The sequence below is a fragment of the Rhinolophus hipposideros genome (assembly GCF_964194185.1).
Source record: "Rhinolophus hipposideros genome assembly, chromosome: 20".
In the NCBI taxonomy this organism is placed as follows: Eukaryota; Metazoa; Chordata; class Mammalia; order Chiroptera; family Rhinolophidae; genus Rhinolophus; species Rhinolophus hipposideros.
In genome coordinates, this window is record NC_138066.1 from 46,376,140 (window position 1) to 46,404,082 (window position 27,943).

The 27,943-nt window shown below is 48.6% G+C and overlaps 1 protein-coding gene across 1 annotated transcript; it reads left to right on the forward strand.

Annotated features, from left to right (window-relative positions):
- The first annotated feature begins 12,732 nt into the window (after positions 1 to 12,732).
- SOX9 (SRY-box transcription factor 9) lies at positions 12,733 to 17,463 on the forward strand. Its single transcript, XM_081027177.1, has 3 exons — positions 12,733 to 13,532; positions 14,470 to 14,723; positions 15,313 to 17,463. The coding sequence occupies exons 1-3, from the start codon at positions 13,102 to 13,104 to the stop codon at positions 16,158 to 16,160; spliced, it is 1,533 nt and encodes a 510-aa protein (XP_080883303.1). The 5' UTR covers positions 12,733 to 13,101; the 3' UTR covers positions 16,161 to 17,463.
- The last annotated feature ends 10,480 nt before the right edge of the window (positions 17,464 to 27,943 follow it).

The window sequence follows — 27,943 nt, forward strand, 5'->3', positions numbered from 1 at the left end:
AGGCTGGTGTTAGCTCCAGGGTCGTCAGAGGGAGCCAGGCGAGGTGAGGGGGCGGCAGGAAGAAAGTGTCTCGCTTTCAGAAACTTGAAAAGGATTTCCACTCCTGCTTGGTGTGGCCTGCACGGTGGCAGAACCACCAGCCTCCTCGGAAACGTCTCTTCACCCTCCCTGCTGATGGCATGTTTGCAGTCTGGGACTATTTCATGCCACTGGTTCCTTCCAAGAGTCTGAGGTTTAGGGTTTGGGTGAGCTTGATGGTTAGTCTTTTTTTTTCCCCCCCTCCCCTTACCTTTTTATTCAGAGTTTCCAATACACAAAGTGCTTTATAACAGCCATGGAAACCTTCGCGGCCATAGAATTAGAAAAGAGCTATGACCAGTGGCAGACACACACGGGAGAGGCCTATGGGAGGGCCCGGTTATGTGGCACGGATGTGTGGCTTTCTCGTTTGCTAATCTGGCCCACAAAGTGGCGTTTCTTTGCACAGACCAGACTGACAAGGGCTTGGGCTAAGAAAGCAGCATAGCCTGACATGACAGATTCAGGAATGCAGCTGCCCTTGAGCTGGTCAGTTTGCGAAGTTGTACAGTTCCCAGCCAGGCCTCTCTTAGACATTCGTGAAATGTTTGTGGAATGAATGTGTGCTGCTTTTTTAAAGGGCTCTGTGTCATTGTTAGGACACACTGAATGCTTCCCAGACGCAGGAGTCCTAGCGTTTGAATTTGTCATTGTTCTCTTCTGCACTAGACTCCCTGGCTCCCCTGACAGGGATCTGAGCTCAGGGAATGGCAATAAAATGTGCTACGAAACAAACTGATCTTGGTCCTTCTCTTGAAATCTTCTGTCCCCGTTCTGCCATATTCTCTGGAGACCGCCCCTAGCAAATGCCTTTATCCCATTTTTCCATTTTTCCTCCAACCAGTTATACAGGAATAATTGCCAGAAGCTAAGACTGAGCCCAGCTGCACTGTCATCTGGCTCTTCCGTGGAGAAAAGAGCTCCAAAATGATGGGCAGGATACCCACATGGTCTGGAAATCTGAGTTCCAGGTCTCGCAGCCATCTTTCTGCCCCACCTTTCTGTCACCTTCCTCTCTCCTTACACCAGCATCACAACCCTCTGTCCATGTGTTAAGCAGGACGGAGTTTTCAACACTGGTCTTTGTTGTGCGAGGGAATGTGTTATCATTCAGACCAGGTTTGAACCAGAGGATTCTCATCTTGATTGCTCCAAAAAAAAGAAAAAAAGAAAAAATGCCTGTCCCCTACATGGTCCTTCAAACCAGGGGACCAATCAGGAGTCTGGACAGAGGGGGAGAATGGCTTTAAGAGCCCCAAAGGGAGGTGCAGATAACGCATGATGACATCATCGGGTCACAGTGTCAGTCACTGCTTATGCAAAATGCAAGACAACCACTGAGATTCAGAAATTCTCAGCAGCCCCTCTTCTCTCCCAACTCATTCTCTTCCATTGACAACCTTGTTTGGGGACTGTCATTCCCAAATGTGAATTAACATTGCCCCACAAAACACAGAGTCCAAAGGAAATAAGGCAAGGCCAAAAAGAAACAAGACCACAAGTAAATAGCTTCCCTCACTGGGAAATAAAGATGAGGAAGACATAGCCCATTTGGTTTTCTGTATTAAATAAGTCTTTACATAGTAAGCAGCAAGTATCCAAGAGTTGGTGGCTACTGTTTTCTTGTTTCACTGTTGATGTTGTTGTTGTTGTTGTAAGTGTGGGTTTTTACTCCTTAACACATAAAGCTGTGAGAATCTGGACAAGTGAATTAACCATTCTACGTACCCCTCAGCTTTCTCATCCATTAAATGAGGAAAGGATTAAGAACTATCATGAAAGGTTTTCTGGGGGAGATACAGGGGATATACCCAGGAAAAGCCCTTTGCAGGTTGCCAAGCACATGAGAAGGGTTCTGCAAACATTTCTTCTTATGAATAAATATCCCGATAGAGCAGAAAAGAAAAAAAGACAGGGTGATAATGGAAGGCCCACACTTCCAAAATGATAAGGACTTCTCTGGGTTTCAGGGGACGGTGATGTCCCATTTCTGCTTTGTAGAACAAAATGATTTTGAAAATCAGGACAGTCTGGATCAAGATGTAAATAAAGAGTCTGCCACATAACCCAGAGAAGGAAGAAGTCTCAGCACACAGGGGAGAAAAATCAGTGTTAGGAAACCAAGTCAACCAAGGCACCACTCCCACAAACCCAGAGATGTTCTCACGGAAAGGAAATTCAAAGGAGGGAAGACAGGATAGATGTGTATGGTTCGAATCACACTTTGTTCTCTGCTTCTCTGAGACAAAGGCAGCCAAACTCTGATTAGGGGAGAAGGGAGGAGATAAGATCAGAGACTCACTTCACAAAAGAGTGGAGCCCCAGTCTCCCCTTGTGACCCAAACAAGAGCTGGAGCCCAAGCGAGAACAATAATGTGGAGGAGTGGGCTTGCTGGACGCACTGGCCTGCGTGTGTGCCTGGGGCCAGAGTTCCGAGGTCACAGCCGCCTGTGGAATTCTGTGTGTGCAGGGCCACGCGGGGGAGGCAGACTCAGCACCCGGGCTAGGCTCGGAGCCCCGGCTCTGCCTCTCCCATTGACTATGTGGCCTTGAGCAAGCTGCACGCTATTCTCAGGGCTTCTGTGTCCGCACATACAAAGCAAAGAGAGTGATTTCTTCCCCTCACTGCTTCCTAAGGATGTCTAGGGAACAGAGTTGATGAGTGGGTATAAGGGCAGTTCAAAAGCAGAAGCAGGAAACAGTGGTGAGGAGTACTCATTAGCAGTGACATTTTTGTTTCCATCAATAGGTGAGAAGGCACAAGAACAGATGAATATGTGTGTTTTCGAGCGATATTTGAAGGGGGGGAGGGTGGCGAGAGTAAGATGTGTACCTCCAGGAGCCCCTTATGTGAATGAGTGATTCTACAGGGTGCGAAACCGGGGTTCCGTGGGAACTGTGTGCAGCTGTGACACGTCAGTCCAGGCAATCATTGCCTATGGGGGCAAAGGGACAGAGACCATCGTGGGAGTGGAAGTGGACACAGTGCCTTGGATGGAGCAGGGAGTACACAGGCCCGAAACAGATGAGGCTGAACCAGAGATTGTCCTCCGCAAGCTGGCACCCCACACCTCCTCCATGGGGTGACTGCCCAGAGACTGGGAGACAGCGCCCATCCTTGACCCCTCACTGCATCACCCCACGTTCTGAGCCACAAGTGTCACCCAGGAGCTGCAAAAAGCTGGCCTTTTGATGTTTTATAAGCAAATGAATACCTGTTGAAATTGAGTCTGTCCACCCCGCCATCCACCAGCCAATGCAATGGCCCCAGAAGCTAGTTTTTCTCTCCTGTTTCTCATTTCCCTCCATCTCCCCTCTTCATCTCTTAGTCCTCCTTCTTCTTCTTCCAAATATATAGCAGTTTGGAATTAGGGGCAGGGCTGGGGGAGATGGGTGGTGGTTTTCTTGGTTTGTTTTTTTTTAATGCCTCTGGCTGGAAAAGAGGTAGGGTGTCAGGTCCAAACTGTATTGCAAGAGTCCCCAAAGTCCCCAGACTCCACATATCCAGATACACGCACTTTCCTTCTCGCTTTCCCTTTAAATCCCCCCACCCCCACCCAGGAAGAGTTGGGGAGGGACTTGTGCTTCTGGGGCTCTTGGGGGGCCATCTGGGAGTGATTAGCCTACAGATTTCAGGTAGCTCCAGCCACACGTGCAGCCCACATGACACCCCCTAATTCCATACCCACCGCTCTCCTTCTCCAAACAAACAGCAGCGCCGTTTGCAGGGAAAAGAAAATGCCTTCCTTAGAGGAGCTGCAGAGGAAAGCCAGGGCATAACTGTCTCCTCTGCATGGACCCCCACCCCGTCCCACCCACCCCGCCCCCCATTCATTCAGCAGCCAGCCACACCGTGGCTCATCCGTGAAAAGGCTGTGCACTGTGCTTAGAAAAGCAAGCAAGAAAACCAGGAAGAAAAAAATATTTATTATCGTATATTTGGGTAGCAAGGTCTCGGGGTTTTTAAAGGTTCTAATATGTTAATAATGATTTCAGTTTGTGGTTTGATTGTTTTCTCAAAACCTGTGAATCCAGGCCAGAAATGTCTAAAGATTGCAATCTGAAAGCTTTATATTCATCACTCCAAATATTCTCCAAAGGCATGTCTCTAATACCCTTTCTTATAGAAAAAAAAAAAAGTCAAAGGGTAGGAAATTTAGAAGAGAGTTCCAGGACAGGGCCAGAATTCCTTGTAAGTGGCATAGGCAGCCATCGAAAGGACATATTCTGAGGGGAGTCATAAAGACAACCCATCTAACTAGCGAAGGTATCCCACTGTGTGCCTGGTAGCTGTAATCTACCATTAGGTATTTATTGCTTTGGCTAAGTTTTATTCATTCATTCCTTCAGTGAACATTTACTTAGCAGAGTCTATATGGTACATAGATTGGGGATACAAAGAGGATAACACTCTGTCCTTATCCTCAAGGAGATCAGTTTAGTGGTGAGCGTATATGCACAAAGGATAAATGACAACACAAAGAGGCCTGCATGAACAGAACACAGACACTGAAGCAAATATCTATTCCTAGGGAAACCTCAGGTCTTCATAGAGGGGTTAGCACTGAACTGGATCTCTATCCCCTATTAAAATCCAGCTTCCTCATAGACTAAGAATAGACTAAGCCTTAATAGTCATTTACTCCATAGTCTGAACGAGTCTCCCATTTTTTTCAAAGAGAACATCTTTTTTCTTTTACGGGGCAAAGACACCCTTCCCTGAAAAGGAATGAGCAAATGAAGGCAAATCAATAGTTCTTTCCCCCCAAGGAAGCATTGCTGGGGCTTTTTCAGAATCAAAGGAGAATCTCATCTTTTCTTTGCACCCGTGCTTAGATCTCAAAGGCAACCTTCCTCCCACTTCCTGGCTTGCTTGAAGAAAAATCGAAGAGCCCCTGACAGCAGTGAAGTTAGGCTGGGGAAGCCCAGGGACCGAAGAAGAAGGGGGGAGCTCAGTCAGACACCACCTTTTCTCCCAGTTGCTGAGGGAAACATCTCGATCTTTGAGACTGTCTCCATTGCTCCACGAAAGTATATTTAGGGCGCTCTCAGACTCTATTGCACCCTCTGCCTTTTCAGCACAGTCCGCTTGGCTGATGATAGGAACCCAAGAGTTGCTGAAGCAGGTCTCAGGCCTCGCGGAGCTGAGGAAGGTGGGCCTGGAGGCCAATGCCCTACTAATATCACCCCAAAGCCCTGCTTTGCTCAGACCTCAGTTCCTGCAGGAGGGTCAGAACCAAGAGCACCTCCAAATGCTAAGAATATAAAAAGCAATTAGTGACGTTGGCTTTAGGCAGAATCTAAAGGGGAAAGAGAAATCTTGGCACCCCACAAAACTCCAGCTCCCTAGGCCGCTTCCGGAACCACAGTGTTCAGCCACTCAGCATTTGGCCAATGCCACTCTCTCCTCCCCCAGAAGATTTCTTTGCTCCTGGAAAATCATCTGGAAACTGTCATCACCACTGTGCTGGTTGGCAGATGTCCCCCAAAGAGAGAGTGAAGCGTACCACACACTACAAGGCATTCCTGGGCTCAGACCAAGAAAGGGAAGGGGTGGGGGAGGGAGACGGTGGCTCAGGCAAAGAGCAGCACAGCGTCACCAGGTATAGAACAAGAGAAGGGACTCCCAGGACCAAGGGTTGGGAAGGACCCCCACACTGGGCCGGGAGCTGCAGACCACTTCTCCCCGGCAACTCTGATGGAACGACGAGGAAGGGAGGCAGCTCTCTGTGACCTCTGTTCTTTCAGAGCAAGAAAGGGAAGATGCCTGGCAGAAACGGAGAGTCTCAGAACAGTGAGCCTAGCGGGCAAAGCAGGCTGTGGTTGGCAGAGGCTGAATTCTAAGGGAAACCAGACATGGAGACAGTAGCAGCAGGGACCCAATCTTGTTCCCTTTGGATGTTAGGCACATAGTAAGCCCTCAAGTGATATTTGATCGATGTTGAGCTAACTGGGAGAGAGATGACAAGTGACAGAATGACAAGGAATGATATAGGATGGAGAGGATAGACAGGATATCTCCTCTGGGTGTACTTCCTCTACCCAGAACTCCACTCCATCCCTCATTTGGAGCCCTCACACCAACTGACCCAGTTCCTGCACAGCCTCTGAAGTCCACGCCTGGACAGCAAGCATGATACAGTGCATTTAATACAGTAAAAGCTCAAATGAAAGCTGGATGGGGGCTCCTTCAGGAGACTCTGGAGCCAGGTCTGTTAGGAGAAGTGGTCCCTAGAGGAGTGGGGTGAATGCCTGGGTAGACAGTGTCTGACCCAAGGGCACCCACCCTGCTTCCCTTTCCGACTAGAGAGACACCTCAACCCTCAGTCAGACACCATCTTTTCTCCCAATTACTGAGAGGTACACCTCCACCTTTGACATGTCTTCCTTGCTCCAAGACAGTGACCATTTAAGGGGAAGGTGCCTCTGTTTAGGGCGCTCTCAGACCCTGTCTGGTTTTTGAAGAATAATAAATTGCCTGATATTTGAATCTATAGTGACCCTACCTCTAAAGTATACGAGGAACTGCTTACTTGCCTCTGCTTTGCATGTGGATATTAAATCAGATGAGACTAAAAAGACAGCCCTCCTTAGCCAACTGAAGTTGACAGTTTTGTGGGCTTAAGGAGCACCCCAAAAGGAAGTGGGTTTCTGCAATCAGTCTATGCCTGGTCCAGGCTGGGGACCCGCCCTCACAGTTCAGCCCACCTGGACATTGGGGGAGAAGCAGCTTCCAGTCCTATGGTTCGGTGTGAAAGAGAACAATCTGCCTGTTCCCATTAGATGCAAATGCATTTTGTCCTAAAGTTAGTGGCAGGGACACTGTGAGATTTTCTGGGTCTTAACGACTTGGGGGGAGGAACCCTGTCCCTCTCTCCTACACCAGGCTAAATTTCACATTCGTCAATAAAATAATAAAATAAAATAAAAATAGTGGGGGGGTGGACAGAAAAAAGGCCATTGAAGAGTCCACTTAATATTTTTTACATCCGGGAAGGGGTCTTGGGAGAAGATGTCATAGAGAGAAGGAAAGAAAAACCTGCTTTCTCAAAATCCCTGATCTGCCTATTCCAAGCTGGGGGAGTACCAGAGACACTTCTCTTCAAACAAACCTAGGATAGAATTCGATACTGGTGCAGCCTGTCTCTCCTGCAAGCTTGCAGACAGCAAGGTGCACCAAGAAATTCATTTGAAATAAACAGTGACGAGGCAGGAAGCCCTCCCAGCCCTGGGTTCTTTGCGCCCCAACTTCGCGAAGCCCAAGGGCTGTTGAACCAGGTTTTCTGGTCGACTACCCCTTGCAGTTTTTGTGACATCACAGCTCCGAGAATCCTCCACGGCCAGAACCCCCAGCCTCAAGACTTTACTCTGGGGGAAACTCCAAAGTTGGGGGCTGACCTCATGACCTTGGCCCTCCCGGAGCCCTGGGGCAGAATGCACTGCCGCGGAGCTCGACCAGGAGGCAGGAGACCCGGCTGCGCGCTTCTGCCACGGGCTCTGGGCTCCGCTGCTCCAGAGCGGAGCCCAAGCCGAAGCAGAAAGGACGCCCGCAGGGCTTGGCCCCCGTAAATCTACAGGTTTGAGGAACCAGGGAGATGCGTTGTGCCCCGGGGACCTCCCGGGTGCTGCTGAGATAGAAAAGGTTTGCGAGAAAGACAAAAGATACATCGTCTTTAATTCAGTTACCTTCGGAATTGTGTATTAATAGCGTGTCTCCCTTTCCGTGGTTTGATAGAGACATTTTCCCGATTAATTAAGATCCGAAATCATCACCCACCCCATAGGACATCTTAGAGGCAGCAGCTGGTTAGAGACCCTTCAGGCTGAGATGAAGCCCATCGCTATCGAGTCCACTGTCCACTCGGGAAACCATACAAAAGCCCTGAGCATCTCAGCTCTGTTCTGTCTGCTCCCTCCCTGGTGTGAACACCAGGTAATGAGAAGGGGACGCGGGGAGGAGGAGGGACAGGTGCGAATCCACCATCCGCGGGGGAAGCTCCTGGGGCTGCGCTGAGCCCCCTGGCCGGGTGCAGTGGGGCTGGCGGCAAAGGAGGCGTCGCTGAGCTGAGCGTTTCTTTTATTTGTGTTTTTAAGTAAGCAAGGCGAAGGCACCTTCCGTTGAAAATGCCTGCAAGATTTTTAAACGAGGAAAATTGGGGAAGGGGAAGAAGAAAAAAAAAAACACCCAAAAACTTGGCCTAAGAAATTTCCCGCAGGCCGTTCTAGAGACGCGTTGAGGAATCCGCGTGACGCGCAGCTCCCTTGTACCCTGACTAAAGATGGATATTTGGGTTAAAGGATTTAAATTTTTTTTTTAAAAAAAGAGTATACTTTCTTTGGAAGCATAACCCTTTTGGGACTGGGACTTCCCACTCCCACCGGTCCATTTCCCCTCCGATAGCCATCCGGTCGTCCCAGACAATCCCAGCTGTCCTGTCACTTGTTGTGGCTCGGGGCCGCACCCCTGGGGAGCCCCGCTGGGTTACAGCCACCGCTGCCCCACGACCCTGCTGAGTCACCCGAGAGCACACTGAAGGTTCACGCTTCTCTCACCGGACACCTCCTGTCCACCTCATCCCTCTCTCTCTCTCTCTCTCAAAATAGAAAAGGGAAGAAAACTGAAAAGACCCCTCTTGGCCTGCAGTTTTGGGGGGGGGGCGGGATTGTACAGTCCTGGGTAGCACATGACAGAGATTCTCTCTCCGTAGGACGCCTGATTGGGGACAAATATACATGTAGGACTAGACCGTCACCTGTGTTTTCGAAACGTGTTTCTAGAACGTCTACAGGCCTGTGAGGGGACAGGCAAACCCTCGGGCAAAATGTCCAAAGGTCACATTTATTCACTGGTCAACAGATATTTATTGCGCCTCTACGAAGCTATCTGGCACTTTCCTTTTCCTTTTTGCTGCTGCTGTCCAGCTCAGCGTCTGTCCTAGACTCGGCTTACCTGCCGCTCCTTCCAGAGAAGTGGTGTCCGGTGTGAAAATCCACCGGCAAACATGCTCCACGCCCAGTGAAAAGTACCAATTACCGAGGAGCGGCCGGGAGCGCAGGGCACGGGAACCTGAGGTCCCGCCCGGGCTGGGGGTCTTGTAAAGATAACTGAAGGGAACCGGGCCCGGGGACTTGGCAGAAAAAAGGGGTACCCCCGTCTCTGAGCACCTCTATAGAAAACGTGGCCCAGGGCTGAGATCTTTGGGGGACTCCGCCGCCGACTCCAACCCAATTCTTCTAGGACGTTCATCCCTGCTGAAACCGGACTTAGACACGGTCCCTACTTTTGCTAAGGAATTTTGGGGAGGGATGTTGTAGTCCTTAATCCCCCAGGTAAAGGGAACCCCATCCGCCACCCCTCCCACCCCCATCCCGAGACGGAAACCCCCCTTGCACTGTGCAGCAGCACGGCGTGTTTGCACCGCCCCCCCCCCCCCCCCCCCCCGAGCCCGAGAAACTCGCTCTGCGCCAACAACTCTGGGCTCCTGCCTCCGCGCCCGCGTAGACACGAAGGGAGATTGGCGGCTCTGGCTGGGGAAATTGAGCCCGGCGCCGGCCCCGGACGCCGAAAAAGAAGGAAGGAATCCCAGACCTCAGCTTCCCGAGGTCCCCCTTGGGATCTGCTCGCACCTCCATGTCTCCGCTCCCGGCGGCAGACCTCGCGGCGCTGGCTCTGGAGCGGGGACCAAATGCACGCAGCTGACGTGCGAAGTGCCGTGGGTGCCTGACCCTTTTCTTGACCAGCGCCCTTTCCCTCGCTCAGCCCCACCGGACTGGGGTTCCCGGCGCGTTTAGCTCTTGGCAGAAAGCTCCGGCTAAAACTGGGCCAACAGCCTCAGTTTCCCGATCTGGAAGCTCCACACTGGGAAAAGGTGCCTTTCCCTCTGGCTCCCTCTGACTCAGGTCCTCAGGTCGGGGACTGCTAGCGTCTTCCTGGGGCAGTGAAGAGAGGTCAGGGGCGACCCGGGAAAGTCACGCAGGAGTGAACTGAGCCCCTGAATGGGGACGGAGGAGCTGGCACCCAGGCCCCTGCAGAAATGCAGGACCGCCCCACTGGCTAACCCAAGGTGCCCACGCGTCAGACTCGGCCTGGTCCTGACACGCCAAGCAGAGGGCAACGTTTGGCACCTAGGGGGTGATTGGGGGTTGGGGGGAGGGTTCCTGCGTCTGGTCTCAGTCTCCACGTTCTGTGCAAAACAGAACTCCAGGCATCTAGAAGTCTCTTTTTTTCCTGCCCGGCCCTCTATAGACACGCACCTCCCAGTTCCCCTAACCGGGCTGCCCAGAGGTGCATCCGCACGGCAGGGAATGTCGTGTAGGAATTTCTGCAGAGATAAATCTCGGCAGCAAAGCAATTCGGATTGAGTGAAACACACCACCATCACCAAAACGTCCCTGCAGTTTCGGTGAGATGGACAGTTTCTAGGCTTTTGGCGCCCCCTCTGGATACAGCTGAAAATCGCAGCCCATTTTTTCAAGGCAACTGTTTATCATAAAATTTCAAAGATACAATAGTACAAAATGCTTGCATCAAACGAACAGAAAATACATAAAGCACCGTCGCTTATGGTTAAAAAAGCTATATGTTACTTACATCCTATTACATAACTGTATTAAATATATTTACATATGTACGTATCTATCTCGACAAATGTTTAGTGGGATATTCCCAAATATCTTAAACTCACAGACGTCTTCACTGCCTTTATGCCAGTAAGCATGGGAATTACAATAAAATGCAGCTAAATACAGACGCCCCGGTTAAAACTTCTGCCCCAAGTTCTGGTCTCTGAGTCTTCTCCTGGGTCAGGTGTCTGCAAATCACAGTTACACTCACAAATGTCCCCTCCCAAGGACACAGATCAATCCATACTACACGGGACTTTTTCTCCCCAAAAAACGATGAAGTTGGTCTTACACTTTCCGAGCATATTCACGCGAGCACGACGACAGGACTATGGTATGGAGGTCTCTTAAACGTGTAAACAAACTACAAAGTACCAGAGACGTCCGTTGTGAATTGCATTCGATTAGAAAGTAAATACTCCTTAACAGGGTTGCAACTTACTACCTTCTGAAGAGTTCCGTTTCCTATAAGAAATGTCCACTTCTTCGGAAGAAAACTAGAGAAAAGGAGATTTAAAAAAAAAAAATCTTCAAGGAAAAATCTTTTCAATCTTGTTATTTGTAAGATTTGCAAATTAGAAATAAACAAGTCTCTGACATGATGCGGGCCGATTCGCAATCGCAATCATTTAAATCGGGCTGCACATTTTCGGGAGCCAGAAAGGGGGGAGTTGAAAATCAAGGCTTTTCCATAGTTGTGAGTATATGTGTGATTCTGAAGACGTGTAACCCGCAGGCGACTGAGGGTTTTCTTCTTCCCCAGAACAGATACCCAACCAAACTCTCTAAGCATTCGTATCAACACAAAGATTGTGTTCAAATCACACCTGAAATCGTCAGAGACACCCTCCTCCCCTCCCCCAGAACTCCCAAATGTCTTCGAGTCACAAAAGGGATCGGACTAAAGTCTGGACGACAGGCGCTCGCCCTTCCAGGTGTGTGTAAAGCAGAACGAGAGCAAGCAAGCAGCGCGACTCCGCCAAAGAGGGCTGTTTTGTCTGCGGCGGTGCCCGTTCGTTTGGCCTTTTACACAGCGAGTGACCGGCCCCAGCCCGCGGCCCGGGGCGGCCACGTTCGCCACGTTCCATCTCTGCGAGCCAGAGCAGCTGGCAAACTCTTTCCAGGGGCAACTCTGCTGACGTTCTGACTCGGCCGAGAGGTGAAGAGCAGAACGTCAAAGCAGTGGCCCTGTCACTCAGGCGTGTCAGCGCGGTGGGAGACTGGGGGGCTGGAGAAGCACTTGTCAGAGTTCAAGGTCGGTGGGGCGCGGGGTGGCTTCACGCGCGCGCGGGGCTACGGTGATGCCGCCCCGGCCGCCAGCCTGCGCCCGCACTTAGCTTTGGGTTTTCATTGATTCCCGTTGCAGGAGCGCAGCAGAAGCCCGACCCGCCGCACCAGCCCGGCGAACCAGAGCAGGTTAATCTATTTAGGTGGATTATTACAGAGGAACAGCGGGCGTTGAGTCACCAAAACATTTGCTTCCAAAGACCGTGGCGGAGCACTCTCGCAGGAGGCAGTCTCCGTAAGGAGCGCGCGGAACCTGGGCTGCGCGTTAAGGAGCAACGGCTTTTCGAATCCTGCAAACTCCAGCTGAGTGCCCGGTATCTCGGAGAAAGCAGTGAAAAGAAATGCTTGGAGGGGGGGGTAGATCCTAGTCTAGACACACACGCACACGCACACGCACACGGAAAGATTCGCGTGGGGACGGCACCAAAATTCTGACATTACGAGAGTACGGCAAACTTACACACTTGGATGTCCCTGGTCCCCCGCCTTCCCCGAAGCACACCCCACCCCCCAGGCCGGCAGCGGGACCGGCGGCCGCGCTCCCCGCCCCGCCCCTCCCCTCCGCCGCTGGCCCCGCCCCTCCCCTCCCGTCACCCAGCCCCGTGCCGCAATCCTCCTCCCCCCCAAAATCGCCTCCAATCAGATGCCTGCCAACCCCTGAAATGCCACGCTGTGATTGGCTGGAGGTCTCTAAGGTGAGGCGGAGTATTTATTAAAGAGCCGCTGGGCTGGGAGTCCGAGAGCAGAGAGCGGAGCTTGAAACTGACTGGGAACTTCCGTGGCTCAGCGACTTGCCAGTTTCACCCCAGGAACTTGTCTTTGCAGAAGAAAAGGGGAACAAACGTCCCCGCTTTAGCTCTTTCTTCCCCTCCTCCTTCTCCTCTTCTTCCTCACCAGTTCGCCTTCCCCCCACTTGGAGCGGGCAGCTGCGGGCTGGCCACCCCGTGCCTTCCTAAGTGCCCGCCACCGCAGCCGGGTGAGGTGCCAGGCTCCCCGGGAGCCGCTCGCTCCGCGTCCGGGCAGCCGAGGGGAGAGGAGCCCGCGCCTCGAGTCCCCGAGCCGCAGCGGCTTCTCGCCTTTCCCGGCCACCCGCCCCCTGCCCTGGGCCCGCGTATGAATCTCCTGGACCCCTTCATGAAAATGACCGACGAGCAGGAGAAGGGCCTGTCCGGTGCCCCCAGCCCCACCATGTCCGAGGACTCGGCTGGGTCTCCCTGCCCTTCGGGATCCGGCTCCGACACGGAGAACACGCGGCCCCAGGAGAACACGTTCCCCAAGGGCGAGCCAGACCTCAAGAAGGAGAGCGAGGAGGACAAGTTCCCCGTGTGCATCCGCGAGGCCGTCAGCCAGGTGCTCAAGGGCTACGACTGGACGCTGGTGCCCATGCCGGTGCGCGTCAACGGCTCCAGCAAGAACAAGCCGCACGTCAAGCGGCCCATGAACGCCTTCATGGTGTGGGCACAGGCGGCGCGCAGGAAGCTGGCCGACCAGTACCCGCACCTGCACAACGCCGAGCTCAGCAAGACCCTCGGCAAGCTCTGGAGGTAGGGCGGCGCGGCAGCGTGGGCTCCGCGGGGCGTGGGGCGCTGGCCCGGACCTGCCCTCGGGGTCCGGCCTCCCTCCCGGCAGCGGGGAATTATGATCCTGAAACGGGCGGGGTGCGGCGGAGGGGGTGGGGACCCGGTGTAACTTGGCTCCGAGTTTGACAAACTTGTTGGATTGTTCTAAGGAAGGGCGGGGGGGGGGGGGGATCTAGGTGGGGGGGAAGGGAGAGAGCCAGAGGATAGGAGACGACTTACGGGACGTACGGTGGGAGGGGGCAGCCCCCTGATCGCCCGTGGATATGAAGTTCAATCCCAAGAGGGGGGCTGGAGTGCCAAGTGCAGTTTGCCTCTCCCTCCCTGGAACTGCGCTCTCTGGCGCAGCCCTACACCCGCGGAGGTGGGATGGAGGGTGGGGGGGAAACCACGGCTAGAGGAGTCCCCACGGCTGGAAGGGAGGGGAGGAGGGAGGCTGCTGGAAATAGGTGGGCGCAGTGTTGCGCAGGGGATGGGGGAGCGTCAGGAGGCTCTCCCAGCAGATTTAAGTCGTTTTTCAGAAAGTTTTTAAAGGCTGTTGGGGCGGGGGAATAACTCCAGTAGCAAAGGCATTTAGAGTGGGAGCAGAGAAAGCTATTTTCAACTGTAGGATTTCCAACATAGAAGAGAAGGGGAGAGGGCGGGGCGCGGAGTAACCGCTCAGGTCCGACTGAAAGAACTGAGATTTCTTTTTTATTTTCGTTTACTTTCTTTTTTTTTTTTTTAAAGAAAAGTTATGAGCTGCGGCAGTGGCTGGAAAGCTGGGAGGAGGGAGGACGAAGGTTGTGTGCCAAGCCGCGGAGAGGTCGGGTCACGTCCCCCTCCCACCGCCCTGACAGCTCTGAGCATTTCACAGACCCCCTCCCCACTCCCCTTTTCTCTGTGTCCCCTCCCCCGCCCCCAGACTGCTGAACGAGAGCGAGAAGCGGCCCTTCGTGGAGGAGGCGGAGCGGCTGCGCGTGCAGCACAAGAAGGACCACCCGGATTACAAGTACCAGCCCCGGCGAAGGAAGTCGGTGAAGAACGGACAGACGGAGGCGGAGGAGGCGACGGAGCAGACGCACATCTCCCCCAACGCCATCTTCAAGGCGCTGCAGGCCGACTCGCCGCACTCCTCCTCCGGCATGAGTGAGGTGCACTCCCCAGGCGAACAGTCGGGTGAGTCCCCCCACGGCTCCCCAGCCTCGTGGTCCGCGGCCCCGCCTGGCACACCCCCAGACCCCCACCTAGTAGGCTCTGCTTAGGGACTTCGCGCTCCCCGGGGAGGGAAACACCACTTAATCGTCCTCCCCTCCCTGCGCTGGGCCCCACGAAGCCCCTAAACGCGCGCGCGCGCGCACACACACACACACACACACACACACTCACACACTCACACCCTAACCCCTACCTCCTAGCAGATCAGTTTTTATTGCGCACTCTAACGCCTTTACAGCTTTACAGGACGTCTCCGTTCTTCGCTTTGCTCCACCCCCCAAAAGCACACATGGGGCTCTTCTACAAGTAGCAGCTTGGTCTTCCGGACCCTCCTGGCCTCAGACCCTCCCCTGACAAAGGCTCCTGCCCAGTGTGTGCTGGCGGGTTAATCGTTCAGGGTCTCATCTACAGTGCAGCGTGCCATCCGCGCGGATGCGGGCCTTGTGACACTTCAGCAGGGAGGGAAGGTGGGGTTTCCTAAGACGACCTTAGAGCCTTTGCACGGCCCCGGTTGATTTTCCTGCGCTTCTTTGGCTCTTATTACCTGCAGGGCAATCCCAGGGCCCACCGACGCCACCCACCACCCCCAAAACCGACGTGCAGCCGGGGAAGGCTGACCTGAAGCGAGAGGGGCGCCCCCTGCCGGAGGGGGGCAGACAACCCCCCATAGACTTCCGCGACGTGGATATCGGCGAGCTGAGCAGCGACGTCATCTCCAACATCGAGACCTTCGATGTCAACGAATTTGACCAGTACCTGCCGCCCAATGGCCACCCGGGGGTGCCGGCCACGCACGGCCAGGTCACCTACACTGGCAGCTACGGCATCAGCAGCACAGCGGCCACCCCGGCGGGGGCGGGCCACGTGTGGATGTCCAAGCAGCAGGCGCCGCCGCCGCCGCCCCCGCAGCAGCCCCCGCAGGCCCCGCAGGCCCCGCAGGCGCCCCCGCAGCCGCAGCCCGCGCCCCCGCAGCCGCAGCCGGCGCCCCCGCAGCCGCAGCCGGCGCACACGCTGACCACGCTGAGCAGCGAGCCGGGCCAGTCCCAGCGAACGCACATCAAGACGGAGCAGCTGAGCCCCAGCCACTACAGTGAGCAGCAGCAGCACTCCCCGCAGCAGATCGCCTACAGCCCCTTCAACCTCCCGCACTACAGCCCCTCCTACCCGCCCATCACCCGCTCGCAGTACGACTACACAGACCACCAGAACTCCGGCTCCTACTACAGCCACGCGGCCGGCCAGGGCTCCGGCCTCTACTCCACCTTCACCTACATGAACCCGGCGCAGCGGCCCATGTACACCCCCATCGCCGACACCTCCGGGGTCCCTTCCATCCCGCAGACCCACAGCCCCCAGCACTGGGAACAGCCCGTGTACACACAGCTCACCAGACCTTGAGGAGCTCTTCCACAAAGGGTGATGATTGGCGTGATGATCATAAAAATTAACCGAAGAAAGAAAGAACCAGAACGTCCTTTGGCAATTTTTTTTTTTCTTATTCCTTCAAGACATTTAAGCTAAAGGCAACTCATACCCAGATTCCAAGACAGAAACATTAGCTGCCCAAACGCATTACCACGGCGTTGCGAATCAGTGGCCAGGCCACTCTTGGCTAGATGGACCAGCGGAATCGACAAGAAACTGAGCTTGAAAACCTTCGAAGCGAGCGTGGAGGAGGATGGGAGAATCGTGGGACCAATTTGCTCAATCTCTCTGCCTGTTTGGACTTTGTAATTATTTTTTAGCAGTAATTAAAGAAAAAAGTCCTCTGTGAGGAGTATTCTCTATTTTAAATATTTTTAGTATGTACTGTGTATGATTCATTACCATTTTGAGGGGATTTATACATATTTTTAGATACAAATTAAATGCTCTTATTTTTCCAACAGCTAAACTACTTAGTTGAACAGTGTGCCCTAGCTTTTCTTGCAACCAGAGTATTTTTGTACAGATTTGCTTTCTCTTACAAAAAAAAAAAAATAATGTGTGTGTTGTATTAACATAGAAAAAAACACAAATTTGTGTTATGTGATCAGTTTGGGGAGTTAGCTTTGCTTAATGCCTCAGGCTTTCTGATTCAACGAGGAGCTGCCTTAGGAAAATAAAGGCCTTATTTTGCAAATATGGAAGTACACGTTAGTCTAGAGAAGCATTTGGTAAGCTTTATCATATATATTTTTTTTAAAACGAGAAAAACACCTTGAGCCTTAAAACCATGCTGCTGAAAAATACTCGCGCTCTTTTAGTGCATTTCCTCCTGTATTTGCTTGTTCGTTGCAGTGGTAAGAAAGAAAAAGCAAAAGTGAAGCAAGGGAGACGAAATCTGTTTTGGGGATGTTTCAGCAGCCAGTTAAGTGCCCCAGCACACTGCCCCCTGGTTGCCTGCCCTGCCCCATGTGGAACACAGATGCTAGAATCCTCTCACTTACACTGTCACCTGTGCCTCTCTGAACACCAGCGGTTAACCTTCAAGACATTCCACGTGCTAAAATTATTTATTTTGTAAGGAGAGGTTTTAATTAAAAAAAAAAACTTCCTTTTTTTTTTTTTTTTTTAAATTTACCTTCTTTAAAATAGGTTGTTGGAGCCTTCCTCAAAGGGTATGGTCATCTGTTGTTAAATTATGTTCTTAACTGTAACCAGTTTTTTTTTTTATTTATCTCTTTAATCTTTTTTATTATTAAAAGCAAGTTTCTTTGGATTCCTTGTTCTAGATTTGTATAAATGCCTTTTTGTCCGTCTTTTTTTTTCTTTGTTTTTGTTGAAAACAAACTGGAAACTTGTTTCTCTTTTTGTACAAATGAGAGGTTGCAAATGTAGTGTATCACTGAGTCATTTGCAGTGTTTTCTGCCACAGATCTTTGGGCTGTCTAAGTGTGTGTGTGTGTGTGTGTGTGTGTGTGTGTGTGTGTGTGTAGTGATACAAAACAATGCAAGTGTGTATATTCCCCTGCATGTTCTCTTGGAGAGAGGGAGGAAAGGGGGAGGGGTTCGGCCCACTGACAGACCTTAATTCTTAATTACATCTGTGGCTGGAGAGTTTGAGGATTGCTTTTTAAAAAAGACAGCAAACTTTTTTTTTTTTATTTAAAAAAAGATATATTAACAGTTTAGAAGTCAGTAGAATAAAATCTTAAAGCACTCTTATAATATGGCATCTTTCAATTTCTGTATAAAAGCAGATCTTTTAAAAAGTATTTCTGTAACTTAAAAAACCTGGCATTTAAATCATATTTTGTCTTTAGGTAAGGTTTGGTTTGTGTTTGTGTTTTGTTTGTTTCCTTGTTTCCCCCCCAGACCTTTTGTTCTCTGTGAAACTTTCCTTTTTTTTCTTTCTTTTTTTGTATATTATTGTTTACAATAAATATACATTGCATTAAAAAGAAAACTGCCCTATGTACTTGTTCATCCTGTTCTCTTGTAAAAAGGATGATGTGAAGAATTTGGGTCCAAAAGAAATTGTTCCATGCCGATCACTGTGTTATTTTTGTTTTTTATGTGCACTTTTGGCAATCCTAAAATCAGCACTGAAGAGAAGACTGAGTCCTCAAAAGCATGCAGAAAAGTCTTGACAAGTGCCACCCCAGTAGGTCACAAAGAGAATTACATGTCAGTAGTGGCCTGGCTCAGGCAAAATGTTTGTTGTGGTTTTAACAACCTCATGCTTCAGGGCAAAAGTTGTTCCCTTGTAGAAGTCAGGAGGGAATATTAGACCTGAAATCACTAGCTTGTCAGAAGACAGAATGCCAGAGGGGTTGACTTCAATAGAGCTTGTCTGTATTCAACAGAGCAAACTTTCTGTCACCCAATAATGGGGTGTCCATTTAAAAGGCAAAGGAAACCAAAGTAAAACAGTGTCCGAAGGGGACCAGAGTGATGTCTGTTCTGTTAACCCATTAAATAATTCCGAGTTTATCTGCAGGGATCACCGAAGGAGATTATTTTTCTGTTCCCTCCAGTTTAACTCACTCTGAGAAGACACAAAGCTATCGTAGAAGTAATAAGACCTAATCCTGTTTTCCTTGGCCCCGGTTAGATGGGAGTTTCCAGGATCAGAGAACCGTTCAGGTCATTTTTCATTAAACAGATGAAATCACTCCTTCCCTCCCACCCCTACACAGAGACACCCCACCCCCACCGCAGCTGATTGGGGACGTGTCTCCAAGGAGGCCAGTCTCCTTCCTCACCTCTGGCTGGTTTTACTGTTGGGCCTGCATCTTTGAGTCTTAACCAGCATCCAAACTCTCTGGTATTACCTCACATTGTCTGGTTTTGCTTATTAGATTAGTTATCAATTCGAGGCAATATTAGTACTGGCCTTCCTTGGCAAATTCCTCCAACAAACATGGATTGAGGGCCTGTGATGGGCTGAGTGCTGCACAAATACCTCCCTGCCCCCCACCCCCACCCCAGGCGTCAGATCCTGTAGCTTGCTGGTGCCATAAACATCGCATTTGCTTAAGCCCAGAGTCTATCTTCCATTCTTACAAAATCTCTATTTTTGTCTCCCTTACCAACTCGCAGTGTCATTTTCAACAGTCTGCGTGATGTTGAATTCTTCTCTGCCTTTATTCGCCCAAATCCCTTTGTCCATTAAAATCAACACACATCATCCCATCCTGACCACCCCTTTCCCTACCAAATCTATAATGTTTGCTAGATTATTCTCTCTACTCCTAGAAGTGTTCTCTTTTCCTCAGTATGTGACCTTTGGCAGACCTTCTTAGAGCCAGAATATCCTGTTAAGACATAAACTTGCTAGGTGACCTAGAGCAAGCTGCTTCCTTCCCCGAGCCTCAGTTTCCCCTTCTGTTAAGAATGTTGATAATCCCTCCCTCATCTCATGTATTGTTATTAGGACAGTTTTTAGCATGGAGCAATCTGAGAATTGACTGGCTCTGAATCTCCTGGTCTATGCAGGATTCCTACTGCTTTGGAAGAAAAGGTAAATGTTTAGGGTTTTCACAAGCTCTCCAAAGGATTCTGATATGCAGGAAAAATACAAGCGACAGCAGAGTGCAGAAAGAGCATCTCTGAATCCGCTCACCATCATCTACCAGATCTAGTCCAAGACCGATATCACCAGATTATAAAATATCTTACAGGAAATTTTAGTCTAAATCCAGAAATGCAGAGCTTATCACCCTGACAACAAGACATTTATTAGAAGCGTAGAAAACAGTACTCCAGACCAGAAGAGGCTTGTACTTAGATCCAAGGTTATTTGTTTATTTGCACTATTTTTTTTCTATTTTAACAAAAAGGGAATTTTTAACCAAAGGGAATAAACAAAAGGGAATTTAAAACTCAGAGCCAGTCCTTTGGGCTATTACTAAAATGGCCCCTTTGGATTAGTTTGAGTGTGTGTTTGACTTTCCCACCTCAACTCCATCCTATCCCTTCTCTTCCCCTGATTTCCAAAATCCAGATTTTTGAGGCACCATTGTGGCACTTTTCAACTTAAATTAATTGATGACTATTACTATAGTCAGAGATGCACTTACCATGATAGTAAAGAAGCTAAAACTTCAGGACTCGTCACTTGCAGACTCCTATTAAGGCCCTGTAATTAATCTTGTACTTTTTAATTTTAAATTTAAGTTCTTTTTCTTGAAGACCCCCCCCACCGAAAATGTTACTCAGCCATAAGACAAGATGAATACTGACATTTGCGACAACATGGATGGATCTTGAGATTATCATGCAAAGCAAAATAAGCCAGACAGAAAAAGTCAAGAACCATATGATTTCATTCACATGTGGGATATAAAACTGAAAGCAACAAACAAACAAGACAAACAAAAAATTAATAGACACAACAACAGTTTAGTGGTTGCCAGAGGGTAAGTGGGAAATAGGGGAGGTAGAGAATGGTAAAGGGTGTCAAAAAATTAATTAAAAAAAGACACAACAGATATAAAATAAAATAAAAGCAATTACTTATGTAAAAAAAAAAACTGATAAGCGTCAGGTCCCACAAAACCTGGGTCTGTTGGACAGCAAACCATATGACATCAGAGGCTATAAGCAAGATGCTTTTCTTTCTCTTCTCAACAGTGCCTGTCACTTAGTAGGTGCTTTGTAAATATAACTTTTCATCATGTCTATGGATCCAAGCAATGTCATAGAATGCATTATTAGGAATCTCTACCACAGCTTTCTACCACTTGAGCTTACACAATTTTCTTATCCCTCTGAGACTCAAATGATTTTCATTTTTCAAAAGATATTATCTCACGGGTATAATAGAGATTAAATGAAAGAAAGACCACAAGAAATGTTAATTACCTTTACTCCCTCATTTCTTCACTGCCCCTTCCTACTCCTTTCTTTTTTCCTTTCTTATGCCACCTCTCCCCTGCATTTTCTTAGGGTCCCCCATGGACGCTAACAGCTGAAAAAAAAGTTTGCTGAACCCTACCTGGGCTATTTCTTTTCTATCATTCACAAGTTAGTACTCTTTTACTCCAGATAGCTGAAGAACAATTATTTTGAGAACAAATACAACAAGGGGCAATATCAGATTTGCGTTCATTCAAAACAACCAGGCAAAAATCAGGTAATAAGTACAGTACCTCAAAGCTACTGCTAGACACATCCCTTGAAATTTCAGGATTTTATATTGAACTTAGTCCAGTTTCCATGATTTCAGGTGGCCACATTCCACCTTAGGAAGATTCCTACTCCTCATTCTCACAAACATTTGTGGAACATCTCTTGTAGGCCAGGATTCAGCAGTGAACGAGACAGACGTAGCCCCTGCCCTCATGGGGCTTACATTTTAGGGTAGAGAAGGCAGGAGAAGACAAATAGTCTTCCCTCATGCTTTCTTGTTCACGTGCTATAAAAAAAAAAAACACAACTGATTAGGGTCAGTTCGCAGGCTATTGAAGCCATCCTGGTGAGAGATGACGGCGTCGTAGTCTAGGATGGTAATGGGATGGGGTTGTGGGGACAGAGCCCCAGAAAGCAGTTTCCAGGCTCTCGGCCTCATGTGGAGAGGTGCTGGCTCAGATAGTGGATGGCCGTCAGCTGTGGCTGGTTGGCCATCAGCTGTAGCCATTAAGCCATTGGCCATTGATATAACTGCCTTGGCTACGGAGGGGAGCCGAGGAGAGTAAGGAGACCCGAGGAGAGTTGGTCGGTTGGCAGCAAAGCGGACAGCAGGTCGCACGTCGTGTAAACCCAGCCTCCAGTGAGACCATAGTGGTATGACTTCCCTACCTATGGCTTCGTGGGTGTTCCTTTTTGGCCTCACCATGTCCTGCGTTTTTATGTGGGGAGCGGGAGCAGAGACCCCGCAGGCCGCCCCGCACAACACCCTGCAGGACAGGGTAGTTGACGGATTTGAGACTGGTTTTGGTGAGAATTTCCTGAGCTCTTTTGTTCTCTCCTAATCTCCATCCATTTTTCAGTGACAGGAAATTTATTCTGAGCCAATTTACATATAGGTAACCCACTCTGTTTTCACCTCAGCCATTCCCTCTTACCCATGGCAATAACCCTCTATCAGTCTCTCTACCTCTTGATAAAACATGGATTCATGTAACTCACAATCCCCTTGTTTAACCAGAGACCTCAAGAGAAGGATCCAGTCCCTGGTATCCAAGAGGGCCTCTCTCTTTTTGGGGGGGAGCCGTGGGGGTTTTTTTGTAAGAGTTTATTTGAACCAAACTGATGACATGTGCCAGGGAATAAGATCTGCGATGCTCCTCCAAGAGGGTCTCTTAATCTCCAAAGATTTAGTTAATGCCCCGCAGGTTTATGGAATCAGAAATTTGGGATCAGAAATTTGGAAGTTATGATAGGAGGTCGTGATTTTGTGCTCTCATTGCAAAAATCCTTTCTACAACATCTCAGCTGTTGTGTCTCCTCAGTTCTTCTAGAACGCTTACATTGATTGAGAACTCACTTCTATCATGGAGAACTAACTGCAGAAAAATCGTATCTCAGCAGTTTCCTTGATCCAATGGTACAAGGTGACCCACTGCTACACCAATATGATGTGAGTCTCGTCTTTGTTCCAAATGATAGCTCTTCAGCTATTTGTACAGTTTTCAAGTTTTCTTTTAGTATTTTCCCCATGCTGTACACTCCAATACATTTTACACCCGATATTGTACCCAAACCCTTCCATAGCTTGTCATTCTTCTTTTAATGCACTTCACTTACTAGCATTCCCCTCAAATCAGCAAGCCCAGAATTATTTCCAGGACACCAATTTTGGTTTGACTAATACAGAATACAAATAAATTCAACTCTTTTGTAATCAGAAATTGTAGTACTTCTATAAATTTAAATTAAAATTGTGTTCGTTATTGGAGTAGCCAAATCACCAGATTATGTGATGGTGAGAAATTTCTCACCTATAGTGTAATTGTGCAATTGATTTTGTGAACTTAATTACCAAGTTTTACATTTACCTCTGTGTTGACTGGAGCGTGACATACACAGGCTCAAAGGAAGGAAAGAGAGGAAAAGGGATTTACATCATCGCGCCTTTACATTGCCAGGTACTGTGACAGACGTTTTATATACATGATCTCATTTAATCCATTTAATAACCCATAGAGACAGGTGTTATTATTACAGTTTTATTAAGAAGGAAACCAAGGCTCAGAGAGATTAAGCAATTAACCAACAGTCACATAAACTAGTGCCTGGCATAGAAAACCACCACTGACTGCCCAACCCCACTATCTGTCACCCCCACACCCTGACCCGAGTCCTGTTTCCCAAAGAGAATATGAAATAGAATTCATAATGGGAAAAGGAGAATAAATTCTTATGTTGCAAATTTTGTTACAGGGAATCTTTTGAAAGCAAAATATGACCATATGACCTCCCTGAACTTATTCAACACCTATCCACTTGGAATAAAACCCAACTTCTTTACAAAGGATGCTATGCCCTACGCAAACCACAGCCCATAGACCATATCCTGCCCATCACCTATTGTTACAAATAAATTTTCATCAGAACACAGTCATGCTCATTAGCTTACATATATCACATATGCTGCTTTCCCGCTATGTTAGCAGAATGCAGTCATTGGAACAGAGATCATGGCCTGCAAAGCGTCAAATATTTACGAGCTGGCTTTTTCCGAAAAGGCTTGCTGCATTTCCCCACACAATCTAGCCCTAACCTACTTCTGTGACCTTCTCTCTTGCCCTTATCTGCCTTATTCTCTGTGCCCCCCACCTTCTTTCTCATTCTCAAATCTCTCAAGCTGTTTGCCATTTAAGAGCCTTTTTACTTGCTAATTCCTTGACCAAAAAAAGCACCTTCTCATCAGAATTTTCCCTGTTGTCTCCCTTGGGTCTTCCAGATCTCAACTCGAATGTCATCTCTTCCTTGGGTCTTCCTTACTTGACCACCCTAGACTGAGTGGTCTATACTGCCGTAATCCAACTCATTCTCCCACCATCCTGTCTGCTTTTGCAATCTCATCACTTCCTGGAATTATCTTTAGTCATTTACAGGTTCGTTTCCTCTGACGAAGGCTTTGAACTTTGTCTTATTCCCAATTTATCTCCAGTACCTAGAAAAGTGTTCAACACATAACAGGAGCTTCAATAACTATTGGTGAGTTCATTGATATATTAAGCTCTTTTTACTCCCCCAGATCCTCAGGTGGGAACTGAGTATGAGGGCTTCAGAGGCAAAAAGTCATCAATTACTCTGTAGTTACATAATCAATTAAGTGAATATTTTGATGAGTATTTACTATTTCAGGGCAGGACTCCAACACTAATAAGATAAGGAGCTCACAAGAAAAAGGATGGAAGTCAAGTAATTAAACCAACAATAGTGTTCAGTTAGAGGTGTGCAGAGAATGTTATAAAAATACGGAAGGTGGAAGGCAGAGAAAGCCTGCTGGAGAAAGGGGAATTTGGCTCACTGAGGCACAGAGAAGAGACTATGCGAGACCATGGGATATGAAACAGGTTCACAGTTTGAGGCAACTACAAGTTGGTTGGGTGTGAGTAGGAGTGGATATGGGTAGGTAAATGGCAGAGAATTCATTGAGAGATAAGCAGAGGTGGAATCATGGGGAACTTTAGAAAGATTTTAACAAGAGAAATGACAAGAGCAGCTGTGTGCTAAAACGAAGGCTTTACTCCCCCTTCACCAATCCAGATCTTCCACTTTGTTGGGAGAACACTGAAGAGTCTCTTCTGTAGTCCACTGCAGAAGGGATTAAAGCCTGAGCTGAGGACGAGGCAGTGGCAATATAGTGGAGAATAGGGGGGTGCTTATGAGATTCTAGGAGTACAGGTGGCAAAATTTGAGAACTGGTGGGATGCAGATCAAGAAAGAAGATGGAATCAAGGATGGCCTCTGTGCTCTGTCCTCGGTGACACAGCGACAGGCGGTGCCATTTAACCAATTGTGGCATGTAGGGAAGTAGTTGAAACTGCTTCATGGGCACTTGAAGCTGTGTGTGGATGAGCCCACAGTAGAAAATAAGCATAATATGTAGATTGCGATCAAATGCAACTTTATTTTGCCTTTACTGTCTCTTTAGACTTTATTCAGGAGCTGGGACCTTCCCTTGGTCCTGAGTGATCACTGGGGGTGGGGCGGAAACTTGGGGGAATGAGAACATGACTTTTCCCAGCATGCTCAGAAAATAAAATGTCCTCTGGTTATGGAATCATCACATTTTTAAAAACTCATTGAACTGCCCCATCCTAAGTAATAACTAAACCGGCTTAATGTTAAGTCTTCTTTGCTCTTTAACTCATGATGGCTTCCTGGTGGAAACCTGTAGTAGGGCAGAGGGTTTCTCTGCATGGTCCCGCTGCCCCCTTTCCCACTAGCTAGCTGCTGCTGTTTCCTGCCTGCCCAACAGAGTCGAATGGGATAGGACAAGCAAGGACAGAGGGGAGGAGAAAGTGAAAAGGACATTTATCATGGCCTTTCACTGTTGGATGTGAGTAGATGGTTAACGCCCGGATCCCTGGGGGGCCAGGCACCTGATTGGAGCTGCCTCTTCTCCCCTGGGGCACTTTCACGACTCCCCATTTGTGCAGCTGTATTGACTCAGGCAGATACAGTACTCCTCAGACTGGTCGGTTTCAACTCCTATCTCACTGTCGAGCATGCTCAGAACACCTCCAGCCTCTTCCTGTGAGGTCTCCTTGCCCCGGCAGGAGACTGCCAAGCAGGACCTAACAGGATCCCAGGCTTGCTCTCTCTCCCAGGGAAGCACATCGGGTTAGTGGATAAACATCGCTTACCTAAGGGAAGTCACCACTCACACAAGTTACCTGGACTCTTGAGACAGGCACCAGTTCTCTGTGTTTCTTGACTCATTCCAAAGCTTTGTGAACCACCTCTTTTAAAGCTCCATTGGCTGAACTTGGGGTTAGTGGATAACACCACCACTCCTCCCCAGTGAAGAGAGGATGGGTACTGTTAGGTGGCAACAACTCTCCAAAAATCATCCTTCAGAGATTGCCTGTCTTATTTCTGACTCTGCCCCTCCTCCTTTGTTTTATTGAGATGAAAATTGCGTTTTTTAAAAAACCCTTACCTACAGTGAAATGCATAGATCTTAAGTGTATCACTCTATAATTTTTTATAAATGTGTATATCTGAGCAACCACCACCCCTATCAACGTAGAGAACATAACCATCATCCCAGAAAGTTTCCTCATTCGCTTTTTCAGTCAATCCCCATCTCCCACAAACAACTCCTGGTCCGATTTCTATCACTGCACATTAGATTTGCCTGTTCTTGAACTTCACGTCAATGAAATTAGACAGTCTGTACCCATTTCTATCTGGCTTCTTTTGCTCAATGTAATTTCCGTAAAAGCGTCAGTGCTCCATGTATCCGTAGTTTGTTCTTTTCTCTCCTTGAGTAGTATTCCCTCGTATAAAGATACAACAACGAGTTTCTCCATTTCCTGCCATGGACATTTGGATTGTTTCTAATTTGGAACTATTGTGAATAAAGCTGATACAAATCTCTCTTGGGAAAATACCTAGAAATGTTATTGCTGGGTCACAGAATAGATAAATGCTCCACCTTGTAAGAAACTTCCAAGCTATTTTCCAAAGTACATAAATCATGTCTCACCCCCACAAAGCCATGTAGGAGAGCCCCAGTGTCTCTACATCAATACCAACATTTGTTGTCAGGTTTTAAAAATTTGACACCTATTTTTGTGGGTGTGAAATGGTATCTCACGCTTTTACTTTGCATTTCCAATGACCCCTTTTCCTCAATGTAATTCTCTTGCACATTGTTTTGCATTACAGAATTAATGCGACATCAGATCTGACGACCCCCTACACTTTTCTGGAACCCAGATGTTTATTTCCTTTCTTTGGATGGGAAGAGTTTGGATATCCATTTTTCTTATGACTTTTCATTTTTGCAGCTGTCTCTGCACTGTATAAATCCAGCTAGACCCATAAAGGGTGTGCCAAGCACTGTGAGGGAGCCAACAGTACTTGTCCCCCAGGTCCAGCTGGAGACAAAGAGAACTGGGAATCCAAGAGTGTCTAATATGAGACTCTCAGCTCCCTTACAGGCAGCTTGGGAGGTGGAAGAAGGCAGGATAATGGAGGGAAATGTTAAAAGCCCAAATAAACATCGGAACTTCTAGGTGGTGCTTATTCAAATTACCCTAAATTATCTGACCTGTGGAGAGCTGACCCACATTTATCTGACCCACATGCAGATAAAGGGCTTTGTAGAAAGATGACATTTGTGGAGCTTTTGCATTTACAGCTTAAAGTCCCTTAAAAGGGTAATATTTACTCCTATTCTGAGTATCCTTCATCTCTGTAAGTTCAGAAAAAGAGAGCACTTCTCTTGTAGGGTTCCCCAAAACAGAGATAGAGGAAGGAATCTGGAGCTGTATTTCCCCTTACGCTTGAGGCCCCTGCATCCCAGAATGACCATGCACTAGCCCCCGTCTCCCCAGTCAACAGATCTGCCTCTCTCCAGAGCCAATTTTGAAAGTCCCTGAAATTTCTGAAGCCTTCACTGAACATGAGCACACATCTGACCTCTGAGTTGATTTCATCACCCAGCTGGCCCCTGTCTGAACCCCTGCTTCCATGGAGAATTCTTGAAATCCATCCTATCCTCCACCTGCAGCTGTTTTCCGGGATTTGAAAAATAATAATAATAATAATAATAATAATAATAATAAGGCATT

Coding starts and splice junctions, on each gene's coding strand:
- SOX9 (XM_081027177.1), top strand. CDS start 13,102: ATGAATCTCCTGGACCCCTTCATGAAAATGACCGACGAGCAGGAGAAG. Junction 13,533..14,469: donor ACCCTCGGCAAGCTCTGGAG/GTAGGGCGGCGC, acceptor CCCCGCCCCCAG/ACTGCTGAACGAGAGCGAGA. Junction 14,724..15,312: donor CTCCCCAGGCGAACAGTCGG/GTGAGTCCCCCC, acceptor TATTACCTGCAG/GGCAATCCCAGGGCCCACCG.